General features: G+C 42.3%; 1 protein-coding gene across 11 annotated transcripts in view; it reads right to left on the bottom strand.

Moving 5' to 3' along the window:
* Positions 1–13,522, bottom strand: part of Pde4d (phosphodiesterase 4D) — a 1,387,978-nt gene that overhangs the window by 20,785 nt on the left and 1,353,671 nt on the right. For 10 of the 11 annotated variants that reach the window (XM_085676945.2, XM_085676942.2, XM_048442991.3 and 7 more), the window contains 2 exons: positions 1,820–1,913; positions 300–472 (listed from right to left, as the gene is read on the bottom strand). In XM_085676945.2, coding sequence (XP_085533071.1) covers positions 300–472; positions 1,820–1,913 — 267 coding nt within the window. Of the gene's footprint in view, positions 1–299; positions 473–1,819; positions 1,914–8,615; positions 8,987–13,522 lie in introns of those variants that run through there. The other variant, XM_048442996.3, reaches the window with a different exon arrangement.

Below are 13,522 nucleotides of genomic sequence, written 5' to 3'. Positions count from 1 at the left end.
CACACACTTAAAAGGGAACAAAACTGATCTGTTGTTGTTTTGTTTTGTGTTGTTTTGAGACAGGGTCTCACTATGTAGCCCTGGCTGTCCTGGAACTCACTATGTAGACCAGGCTGGCCTTGAACTCACAGAGATTTGCCTGCCTCTGCCTCCTGAGTACTGGGATTAAAAGCATGTACCACTATGCCTGACTCCAAAATAGTTTTAAAGATCATATAAATTAATGAACCTTTCCATCCGTTTAAAAGAAAGAGAATTCATGGAAACAAATCCCATCATGATCTTTGAAATGACTGTACCTTGGCCAGGACATCCTCCTGTTCCGTTTTAACCCCAAACCGTGGGATGCATGAATTAGTCAGGCTGGAGCTATGCATTAACTTCTTGACCCCACTGATCTGAGACATCGGCCTTTTCTTTTTCTCCTTTTCCTTCTGAGTTGGAGAGGGAATTTCCACTTCATGTTGCTTATCTTAAGAAATACAGAGTTTATTATTACTTCAACTTTATTTTTTAATCACACAACGTATAAATGAACAAAGTACAATTGATCACTATATATTCTCAACTTTATTTTTTAATCATACAATGGATAAATGAACAAAGGACAATCGATCACTATATATTCTAGAAAATGATTCCAAACACTAGTTTTAGAGTTGAAGACAAGTTGATATCCTCAAACAGAAAATGGAACAAATCTGACTTTATTTAAAAGACCACTTGACAGACTATCCTTGGAGAAGACTGCAAGATACGACAGCCAACTGAAAGAAAGCAAAGTTCTTGATGTGTTCACCAATCCCATTTCCACTGGAACTTCATTTAGAGGTTTGAAAACAACCTTTCCAACTAAGAACTCCAGTTTCAACATGTGTTTTAAAATGTAGATACTTCATGGCAAAATATATTAAGAACAGCAGCTAAATAATATCATTGAGTCACACCAAGAGAGCTTAAGCTGCACCGCAGAAAGACCTGAGGACTTCTATTTTCCCTCTCTGTGCAATAGGAAGGAAATGTCTACAGTGTAGCCAAGTCTTGAAGGGACCTCAGACAATCCACAACAGTGTTCAACTAGAGGCATACATGCTAACGTCTACAGGAAAAGCTATAGACATACAGTGTCTCAATGCATTCATCTCTGTGAAGGCAATAAGTGGCCTGACCTCATCATTGTACAGTACTGGTTTAACAAACATCTGTACAGGAGTTCTCTGCTTAATACACAATGATTTTGTTTTGAACGTGAATCCTCCTATCAAAGGGGAATTCAAGTGAGTAACTTTCACCTAGTGCCAATTCTTTCTACAGTTAAGGTTCTTCTAACCTGTCTCACAAAGTCGCACTGGGCTAAATCCAAAAGCTTCCCTTAGGAACTGCACCTGGCAGGGGCCATTTCTAATTTATTATTTTTCCAGTGCCCAGCCATGGTGGCCTTTAACAAAAATGTGTTTGATGCAGGAGTGCATAAATATCATGATAAATATTTCATAACTAGTATTATGAACAGACCTTGTTAGGAAGGTGGCTCAGTGTTATACTGATACTGCTTGCCTAGCATGTGTTAGGCTGTGAGCTTGATACCTTGTACTTCAGAAAGGTAGACAGACAGACAGATGAGAAAGAGTATGCCATGTCACCCCAGATTGATTCTGAGGCTCAAACACTTAATGTCTCAACTTATTCACATTATATATAAAAAAGAATTTCTAGCATATACTTGGTTTCCAAAATAAGTCAAACTCTTACTGCCCTCTAAACATAAGCGAGCAAACAAGCCTAAGACCAGTGTTAAATTGCACATGGCTGTTCTCACCTAAGAATGTGTTCGATATGTACTCCGACACCTGGTTCCCTGACCGGCTCATTTCGGAGAGATGGGTGAGCTCCCGATTCAGCATCCTTTTAAACTGGAAGACAATAGGAGGGCCGTGGTAAGAAAAGAGGACATTCTGAGTGTCATGACATAACACGAGACACACGGAAATACAGCCAGAGAATGTTTAAAGAACTGTGACAATTGCTCATCAGTGCTGCTGTCTCCAGTGTTGGAAAGGTAGGCCGCTCTGTGGTTGGACGGTGTCCATTAGGGCACACGGGGGTGTGAAGCCCATGAAACAGGGTCAGAATGAATGAGAATTTGAGTTTTGGACTTCATTTAACTTTAAATACCTTCAGTTTACATAGTCACAGTTATCTAGGAGCGACCACACAAAATAGTATAGATCATAACACTTAATGGCATTAAGCAATAGATAAAATAATTTTTAAAGTAATGATATCATTATCATCTGCAGAAAAAATATAATTGATGAATACAGATCACAAATTGCATTCTATACTTCTGCTTGTTTCTTTTTTTCTTTTTTTCTTTTTCTTTTTATTGTTTGACTGTTTCTCATGTATACATAGTCAGTTTTAGTTGTTTTTACCCCTAGAGACCTTTCCAACAACCCTCCCCACTTTCATGTCTTCTTTTTTTGTCTGTGACCCACTGAGTTTAACACTGTATTATTTTATCAATTGAGTTATCATTTAACATTTTTAAATACTTTAACATTCAATCGCTATTATATTTTCAATTTTAATAAAGTATCACAGCCCTTAACCATAAAGAAAAACTTAGTAGATTTATCTGAGTGTTCTTCCAGGGATTTGGAGAAACACAACATCTGAGTCAATACTACATGTATAACGTTTGCTTCTGAAGCTGTGTCCATGCAGAAGGTGTAAGAAGTGTTCATTCTCAGAAACCCTAGAATTTACTGATCCACCTCCCAAAGCAGCAAAGCAGGTCAATGTTTGGTCCTCTGTGCCCATTTCCGTCCAGACACACAGCACTCACCCACTATTCAACAGGGAGAGGCCAACTAAAGCTACTCAGAGATGTCACTTGATCCCCCATCAGAATGGCTAAGATTGAAAACCAAACAAAACCAGCAAGCAAACAACAAAAGAACCAGAGAACACACAGGGCAGGGACTGGTGAGGCTGTGGGGAAAGTGGGGGACACTGCTGGTGGGGGTGTGAACTGCTGTAGCCATTATAGAAATTAGTTTGGGGGTTCCTTAAAAAGCCATGAGTCGCTCTGCCACTTGATCAAGCCACACCACTGCTGGGCATTTTCCCAAAGGACTCTGTACCCTACTATAGAGGTACCTGCACATCTGTGTTCTTTGCTGCTCTAGTCACGATGGTCAAGAAATGGAAACAACCTAGCTGTCTATCAATGGGAGGATGGATAATAAAATGTGGTACATTTACACAATAGGATATTATTCAGTATTTCACAAAGTGCAATTATGAAATTATGAAAATTTCAAGTAGCCGGATGGAATTGGAAACGATCATTCTGAGAGAGGCAGCCCAGACCCAGAAAGTCAAGCATCAATGTTTTCACTCATTTATGGATGTTAGCTTTGAGTCTTTATACATGTGTGTTTCATCTGGAATAGTCACAGAGGTCAAGAAATGAATCAGAAACCATATAGACAGAGCTTCTTAAAGTAGAGCCTACCTGTGTGTCTGACAATCACCCACCCAGTTAATATGCCTCAATCGCTTTCAACATCCAGTATCCTAGTTGTCTGTCTTTCCTGTTGTTATTGTGCCAATCTGACACAAGCTGGAGTTATCTGGGAAGAGGAACTTCAATAGAGAAAATTCCTCCAGGGCTGGAGAGATAGCCCAGTGTTTAAGCGCACCAGCTGCTCTTTCAGAGGACCTAGATTCTATTCCTAGCACCCACACTGTGGCTAATAACTGTAACTCCAGTTCCAGGGGATCCAACCTTCTCTTCAGGTCTCCATGACCATGCATGCATGTATGTAGTACACAGACACATATACAGGTATAATGCTCACACATATTTAAAGAGCAGGGGAGGGAAGGCAGGTGGGGAGGAAGGGAGGGGGGAGAGAGGGAGGGAGAGAAGAAAGAGGGAGGAGGAAGGGGGAGGGAGGGAGGGAGGAGGAAGGGGGAGGGAGGGAGGGAGGAGGAAGGGAGGGGGGAGGGAGAGAGGAGGGGGAGGGGGGGAGGGAGGGAGGGAGGAGGGAGGGGGGAGGAAGGGAGGGAAGGAGGGAAGGGGAGGAGGGAAAGAGCGAGAGAAAGCCTCCTGATGGTCCTGGGTGATATAAGAAAGCAAACCAATCAAGCCATGGAGAGCAAGCCAATAAACAGCATCCATTCACAATCTCTGCTTTGTGTTTGCCCCAGGGGTCGCCCCCCCACCCCCCATCGTGACTCCCCCTGGTGACAGACTTTACCTGGATCTGTAATGCAGCTTTGCAAGCTGCTTTTGGTCATGGGGTTTTATCATAGCAACAGCAAGCAAACTGGGAGGCTCAGAACAATGCAGTTTTCCAATGTATAGACTAAGTACTATTAAATACTTGATCAACAGATTTTAAAAAAATGATTTTATTCTTATCTTTGGTGACGTTGAAACTTGACATTTCACTCTGAAATCTCACAAGAGAGGAGGAGTGAGCTCCTCTTTCGGAAGTGTTCAAAATGCAGTTCAGAACTGTACCGGCTCATTTAGAATTTACAAAAATCTTTCTTCTCTGCAAAATTTATACAGAGATGGCTATCAAGAAGCAATATAGTCTGACATATCTCTTCCAAAGTCAACCCTAGGAAATCCAAATTAGGTGTAACACTTCAAACAATACCAGAAACACTGAGGCTGATCAAGACAACATCAACCAACTGTTAGACACAAGGAGTGAACATTAGCGTTCCCTTACAGGTAAAAAAGAGACACTGGCTACGGTGAACACAAATTCTATTCGTCAGTCTGCAGGTACAGTTTATTATAGGAACATAAAGTTTACTTTTTAAAACCCTATATATTTGTATACATTCCTATCAAGCATAGCACACACATGTATGGTAGAAAAATATAGAAAGCTACACAGAAAAATTTTAAAAAGCATTTCAACCCCACTGCTCAGAGATAACTACCCATAAGCCACAGACAATTAGCTCTATTTTCTCCGGGGCCTTTGTATGGTTATTTACTCCATCACATCACTGCAAGATGTCAGGGCCTGTTTGCTTCCACTTAGCAGCACACATTACTTAGGAAAGCAAACCGAGGCTCTCTGAGAATATTTCAAAAGGCATTTGCACTAACTACTGCCAAAAATCTGTGTCATCTTTACCAAGTAATGCTTCCTTAAGTAAATTATTAATTTTCAATGAACTACATAAGCTAACTGTTTAGGCTGTCTAATAATCTGCTTGCCACAAGAAGTGCACACCATGTTACTTAAGAATTCTTTCTCTTAGTTCCTTGTGTGGTGATCAATTCAGACTCCCGAGCCTTTTATTCTGATAACTGACTTTTATCAATGAAGGACACATCAATGGCACTGAATATAGGTACATCTACAGCTAACCCCCATTTTATTCCAACTGCATAAGGGAATTTAGGCAGGAACCCATGTGGGCAATCATGGCTATTTCAAAACCATAATATTACTCCTGGGAAAATGTACCCATTAGACAAAATGTATTCAAAAGAAGATTTTCTAAATATTTTGAGCATGTACCCAGTGACATATTCTCTCTCTGGCTTCAAGTAGTCCACGCAGTTAGATGAAGTTACCATTAAGAACTTTCTGACCATGACAACGTGGGGAGGGGCAGGCACTGCTTTAGGCCCCAGTGAGCCTCTCAGGAGACAGTACCGGAACTGCTGAGGAACTGCCATCACTTGCACATACAGCTAAGCACCAGGCTAACCTGGGAAATTAGACAGGAATTCACAGAAGCTCTGTCTACCTTATGCACAGACCAGTTAGAATTAATATGTTGCTGTCCACCCCAGAAGAAAAATGTCCATGTTCATGCTACCTGCAGACATGACACACAAATTATGTTTCTTTTTGGAAGAATATTAATATGATGTGCAATTATTCTCACCATTTGTTTACATAATCCATCCAAATAGTCAGTCAGTGTAACATGAGGTTAAAAATGCGGCTGCACAGATTCGTCTGTGCAGACTGACTGCGTGTCACACTGCAGACTCCCCCGAACAGGGCTCGGCCATAGCCGTTCTTTCCACTGTCCTCGCCCCTTTTTGTTCAAGACACAGAAACACCGGCCGGAAACACCCTGTATCACACACCTGTCTCCCTGCCAAGGTTTGCTGTGTTCCAAAGAAGGCAAGGTTTCATTTTAACAGAACAGCGATAATATTTAAAACAACTCCCCAAGGTATTCTTCCCAGGGGAGCAAAGTCAGGGGGATTTCCAAAAGTCCATTTGCAAAGAGCCAGTTAAGTCACAGGACAAGGACATCTGTGAGGAGTTCAAATGGTTACCTTCTTCTTGCTACTGCTAATAGCAATTTCAATCTAGGCATGCTAAATTAATAACCACAAAAGTGGCCACAAGTGCTTTCTGAACTTGTAGCTGATTGTTCTGATGCAATAAAGAACAAAACATTCAAGCTTTTACCAAATATTTTAATTACCAGGTAAATTTCTGTCATTTTGAGTAATGACGTTTATTAAGGTATTTATAGACTAATTACCATGGGTAAGGAAGAAAGGGTGGTTTAAAAAGCTAACAGGATGCCCACTCCTTACAACACTGTTCTGCTCCCTACCCGATTTAGGAGAGGCAAGCACATGAAAAGAACATTTGATTGAGCATGTAGCTATGTTTAAAGTTACCACTATTTTATGCTGATTAATTTCTTACTGGTCCTGTCTTACTCTAAGTGGTTTTAAAACATTTACAAAGCATCACGGTTACAACTAAGCAAAAAAAAAAAAAAAAAAAAAGGAAGATATCTCGGGGAACGCTTTTGAGGTCTTTGTTCTTATTATGCACTAGAGTATGTGTGTGTGCAACATTTCAATCATGCAGTCAAGTCCACATGCCACCACACTGAATGCTATATTGTGTTTTAGGGTCCCCCTTCTTTGCTTAGCAGTCTTCATTTAAGATGGTGAAAGACGAAGCAAACTCAGCCTTTATGAATTCAATCCTCTGTCATTGTGCACCAGGGCTGGGTGGGTGCAAGGCTGTGTGCATGAAAAGAAGCGGTGTGGCCAGCAATAGCAAATGACTACGGTTCCCATCACAGAATTCTGCTAACTGTCATTTGAAGATGAGCCCTGCAAGGGTGGACGCTATTAATAGGAAGCCCTATTTCAATGAGCACGACACTGACTACTGCTTCCACTGTGAAATTCTAGTGCTCTTTTGAAAGGGATGCCCTGCCTGGAGGGGAGATATCAATATTAAGACCCACTTAAAGGAGTACTATGTTGGCACTATAAAAATGAATCTTTCAGAACACACAAGGCCAAATACCAATATTTGACTCTCTTAAAAGGTTTTAGGGGCAGAATGTCAATACGAGCATAAAACAGTGCAGCAAGTTTTCACCCCAAACAGAAGTCCTACTATTCTATATTCAGGTCTGTGTAGGTATTGTTCATAGTCATAATGCTAACCCAGGGTCCTTAAAGTGTCTCAGTGAGCTGTAACAGCTGGGAGACAGAGTCTGGGGGAGGGCATGGGTATTCTTACATTTACTTTTTACTGGATTTTTAAAAAAGAAATGACTAGCCAAACTCAATGCAAACAGGAAAAAGCATCTTAAAAATCTGGACTACCCCTAGAGATTTAGAGAGAGTTGAGAAATCCTGACTGACTGTACGGGTGGCTAAACAAGAGACGAGATTTCCAGCTTTCTTAGAAGGCTGGTCAATCTCAACAGCAAGCACGGATGTTTCCCTCACAAAGAGCCAGGAGAAAAACAACCAGCAAACCAAACCCTCCAATCTGAAACTCCTTAAGGCAACACAGATATCTTTGAAAATGAGCCATGACTGGCTCACACATTCAAGGTTGAACCCTATGGAACAGTAGCCAAATGATGCTTCTGTTGGGGCTGAATAAGGGTTTTTGTTTCTGTTTTTGATTTTTCCTACTTCCCGCTTCTATCACGGAGACAGAACTCAATGACAGCCTTCACACAGGGCAGGCAAAAGCTTGCCTAATAGCCACACAATCTTACCAGTTCCTTATATGAATTCATTTTCTTTTGGAGTTTAAAAAAAGGCAGGCACAGTATGAATAAACTTTCTTATAGTTATGGCAGATATTCAAGCTTGCATTATAATGAAAAACATCTAACTATTCAAGCGTATCATTTATAGCTTTAAAGACAAAAAGGTGAAAATGAATGTTTCCTCTTGAAGTCAAAAGCAGCACTGATATTTACAGCCACACACCAGCTGATAAGATTTAAATACCACATGCTAACAGAATTCATCCGTCACTGGAAGGAATTAGGCACAGTAATTTATTTGCAATTAATTTATTTCATTGCCTTGCTATTTTATGGCATAACTCAAATTTACACAGGACAAACAAAAGAACCAATGCACAATCAAAAGCTATCTTAGTATGCAAACTACACCTGACACCCAGTTATATAACCTTATCTCCAGCAACAAAAATACACACTGTTTTCATAGTTCATATCTAGGGGAAGAAAGTAAAATTGCTAAGACACCATTATCATTTGCTAAAATTCATCATTTATGCAATCAGAGTAATCAGTTTTAACAGCAAAATAAATCTTACCTTTATGTAGCCCCAAGACACTGACAATAAATAATTTGCTTCAGGCATTTTTGATAGATTATGTGTCTATATACGTGTATGTATGTCTGCAAGTTCTAAAATATGTATCTCTTCAAACCTTGATTTTTAACAATCTCCACAAACCAATCAGCGTGTGGGAATTTAAAAACTTTTGGTAATTAAGTATAAATAAGAAAGCACCATATTATGATCCCATCCAGCCGTTTTCCCATTAAATAGATGCCATTTGTAAAACTCCAGAATGGAACAAAATTCAGCAACTATTCTGAATAAGGAACATCCATCTGACGAAGAACCGGCTAAAGAGCTAAGGGCCTGCATCTTTCTCTCCCGAGCTCCAGGGCTTAATGAATAATGTATGTCAAGATGCTTAGCAGCAAGAAAGACTAGTTCTGTCAAAAGCTACCAAATAAGGAACTGCGGGGGAAGCCGGGAAGAGAGGCACAAAACCACGCCCATAGAACCAACTATGCACCAATCGCAGTTTATCCATGATCTAAGAGGGCAGGGGGCATGGATGCGGCTCAGGCTGCTTTGTGATTGGTTCCCGAGGTGAGCCTCTTGGGGAAAGAGGCTTTCCTCCCCACACGGTGAACGCCATTTAATAAAGGTCTCCCTGCAGCTACAAGGCTGCCTGTGCAAAGATGAATGGGGCTTCCCTCTCCCAGGGATGGACAGTGACCGCAAAACTTCTCTATCTGTAGCTGCTTCTTATATAAAAGCACTGCAAGTCCGCATGGAGCTGTCTGTGGATTCTAATAATCCCCGACTTCTTCACGCGTTTACATTGCTTTCCTGTCTCAAGTCCCAAACACGTGCCTTCCCTGGTGATGGAGACAGCTTTGCTTCCTCCCTGGCTCAACACACAAGCACAGGAATTACGAAACGCCACAGGTCCAGCCTTCACAAAAGAGACCGCATCCGCATCCCTGCATCCCTTCTCCTTGGGGAGGCTGCATTCGGCGTCCTTTGTTCCTATTGTTATATAGCCACATTCTACAACTTACAAAAATCTAAAACAGAAATCTGACGAGGGGAGGGAGGGAGGAGGTATCTGAAAGTTCAGATCCCTGAATGATTTCTGATCTGAGGAGGTGTCCTTTTTTTTTTTTTTTTTTTTTAATGATTCCACGTGAAGTTGAAAAAGGACTGAAAGCTGAAAGCTTTAAGGAATGGAGAGATGAAATGGAGAGTAATCACACCTTCAATCAGGAGGGCTTAAAAAAGAACTTAGCAGTCTTTTGGGAAAGCCAACCTTTTCTACTCTGTTTGGCACAGTATTACTGTATGTAATTTTTATCCCACCCAAAGAGGTTTTGTGGATGAGAAATCAGAGAAATGCATTTCTCTTATTTTATTACAAACTTCTGCATAAGGCATATTCTTGTCCTGGTCTATTACTCTGGACTTCTGTGACTCCCTGACATGGCTACTGGCTAGCTTTCTTTACCAGCTCTGCCTTCGAGAGTTCTCCTTGTAACACTTGCCGAGCACGGTGGCTCTTCAATGTCCCTCTCCATAGTTCCCTCAGTCAGCGGTACGCTGAAAATGTTAAATGGAAAATTCCACAAGTACACGTTCATAAATTTTTAATAACGCTGATGAGAGTAGGCCTTTGCTAATGTTCTAGCGCATGTTTATCTATTTCCTTTTACTGTGCTTTACAAAACTGTTATACTTTTACGTGGCTAAGAGAAAAATACAGGCGGTATAGGGTTCTGCACCATCCAGTCTGAAGGTGGGGAGGGGGAGTGAAACTCATCCCACGAGGAATGGGGTAAAAAGACAGTCACCTCTTTGACATTTCTACCAGGTCCTTTGCGGCTGGGGCTCTCAGTCACTCCACACCTTTGTGTTCACTTGGCAAATGCCTCTAAATTCTCCACCCCAGTACTCCACCCCAGGCAAAGCACCGGAACATCTCCCTTTACTGTCCTCCATGTCTCTTACCTCTAACAACGTCCTGTCTTATGCACTCACGTTTCCCACTTCCTCAGGGCTCTGGTGTTCTCTGTGTTCCCGCCATGCCTCTGCCATCTACTGAGGCTTCAATCCCGAGCTCCACAGACGCTGTTTCAGGCCCACACTCGTCCGTGACTACTTTTCACCTGAACTTTAGTACCATGTTTCCAGATTCACAATCCTCTCCCATTTCAAACGCCCTGCCAGTAACCTGGAGCCCTGACAAAAACCGTGAACCATTTTTCTATTTAGAGTAGTTCGCATGACTACGCCAGCTGCGGTCACTGGACCCGTGTGTCTTCCAGGGCCTCGGATGAAATCTGTGACTCTTTCTGTCCATTCAGTGGGTGTCTCATGGGAGCCACACGCTAGCTGTCAGGTGTTTCGTATAAATCACCCAACTGAATCCTTGAGTAACCCTGGGATGTTCCCGTCTCCCCCTTGACTCCCCTCATTCGTACCACGCTGCGACCAGCTCAGGTCTCCTACTCAGTGCCATTCCATCCACTACTATGTGCCTTCTCATTTCCATGCCCACCACGCTAATCCTAATCTTCTGGAGAAGCGGGAAGCAGAGTCAGGATCAGTGCCCCCCTCCATCCCTCAATTCCACAGACAGGGAGAGCTGGAAGGGGAAAATGATTTCCCCAGCTTTCCCCTGACACTCAGACCGTGAACTCCAGCGTCAAACCTTAGCACCGGCTTCTTAAATTGTGAGTCAGGAGCCCACAGGAGAGGGAGAGCGAGGTCGCACATGTTGTAACAGTTCAAGGTCTCTGCGTACAGGACAACCTAAACGAACTTGAAATCGTGAACAGTGAACCTGAGGAGTTTCTGGTCTCGTTGGGTTGTATAAGGTGACATCATGGCACTTTGGTTCTGCACACAGTATGCACACACACTGCACTCACTGTGCATGAGATCCTGCCAAGAAAGAGCACAGGGCAGTGCTGGGTACATTTCGGCTCACAGGAGATTAGAAGTGAATGGCAGCACTTCCGCTCTACACACAGTAAATACAATTACAGCCACACACTCACTCACTATTTCTCCATCCTTCTACGGCAAGTTAAGTACCAAGTTAGGACATCTTTGGATTGTATTGTTAGGATGTGTGATTTAGAAACTGCTATGAGTTGCTGACTTGAGTGGTTTTGTTTTTTAAGTGTTTCAACAAATTTTGGGATGGCAAGATTAAAACAGAATTTACAGATTTGCTGCGGGAGCTCCTTCCGCTCCTTCAGCCAACAGCCGCTGAGATACCAGCCCACTGGGGTGTGGTCTCTCTCTCTCTTTAAAAAAGCAGCGGCTGTCCTCCTCTCTCTGGCTTCTGGCTCCTAGATTCCTTTCCTGATTGTGCAGATGGCTGTTGTCTGGGATGGTGATCGGTAAGTTTTTCCTCTTTAAATAACCATTCTATTAAATCATAATTCCAAACTGGTGTGGGATTGTTTGTGACTTACGCCTTCACAGGCTGTTTTTGAATTGACCTAAATCACATCTCTGCCATTTTGCTCTGTATTTATGCAAAGGGCATTGTTATAACACTGATGATTACAAAATGTGGATCAACTATGAACAACACCAAGCTACTTTGCATCCTACGGTATCAAATATTCAGTCACGATTGAATCCTATATATAAAATTAAACAAATATATTTACCTCCTCATCACTCAAACTTACTTTAGTTTTTAACAAATGGTAAAAACTGTAAGTACACCATCAAGGAATTATTTTAAAATACAATTCTTTTTTACTTATTATCAGTTAAATGCTGAGCTGATACATTTAAGTGGGTATTCACGCCGCCCAAGACCTTGGGTTATCTGACCTGACAGACATGAAAATTTCCCAGGCAAAAGGATAGTAACTGGGGAAAGTTTAAGAAGCCTTGCTTTAGCACACAATCCTAACCTGGAGGGGGCTTAGTGCAGCCGCTAATTGCAGATAGCTCCTGACAAGCTGTTGGACTCTACAGAGAGTCTGAGCTGGCCTGTGTAACCAAGTGACGCTGTAGGACTGAGGGGCCAAGTCATGGGAGCCTTACAGTGCGTACCTTGCTGTTTGAGCGTGCAGCAGTGCCAGCATGAAGCAGAGTCTGAGCAGGTCCATGTGGACTTTATGGAAGACAAGATGGAAAAAGGAGGGTCAGGGAGGGGGGAGAAACCACAGAAAACTACGCACACACTCCAGTGACCAACCAGGGGAGTTTGCAGCTGCTGGCAACCCAGGAACACCTGATTGCAACACACACCGACATCACTGACCTGATACCACAAGCGGAATAGGAAACGCCTTTGAGATGGGACCAGAAAAAGGAAGCCAGTGTGCAACGCACTGGGTCGTGGATTAACTGTCGCAAAGCCAGGAGGCAGCAGGGCTGCCATCTGAACTCTTACTGTCTGACTAAGTGACAGACACGATCTCGTGAGCCCCACACACAGGAGAAGACATTACAGGTATTCATCATATGTGGAAGAGTCAAAAGCTAACTTAAACTAGGACAGCACACAGTAGGGGCTGAGACAGGTTTGGAGGAAACAGTGTGGGTAAGGATGATGGGCGAGTACAAGCCATATGTACGTGTGGAAATGCTCCACTGAGCTCCACGGACATCTACAAGTAACGTAAGCTAGCAGGAAAAGAGCATTTTGGACTTTGTTCTTTTTTAGCCTGGAGCCGACATGAAAGGCCCAGGGACGTCAAGTCTGAGCTGTATCCACTATTATCCTGCTTGAAATAGTTATGGATGAGTGTGTTGATGCGTAGGGCTTGCTTATCAGACTAAGGGAACCGATTCTAGGAAAGGTATTTTACTATGTACCACTCATGGAGACGGAAAACATTTAATACTATAATCGATCTATATTCATTTTATACCTTTCCACTTACAATGAAAGAGAGTTTTTATATTTTAGAATC

Source organism: Myodes glareolus, chromosome 15 (assembly GCF_982192425.1).
Source record: "Myodes glareolus chromosome 15, mMyoGla1.1, whole genome shotgun sequence".
Taxonomy (NCBI): Eukaryota; Metazoa; Chordata; class Mammalia; order Rodentia; family Cricetidae; genus Myodes; species Myodes glareolus.
This window is presented reverse-complemented; position numbering and strand designations above follow the sequence as displayed.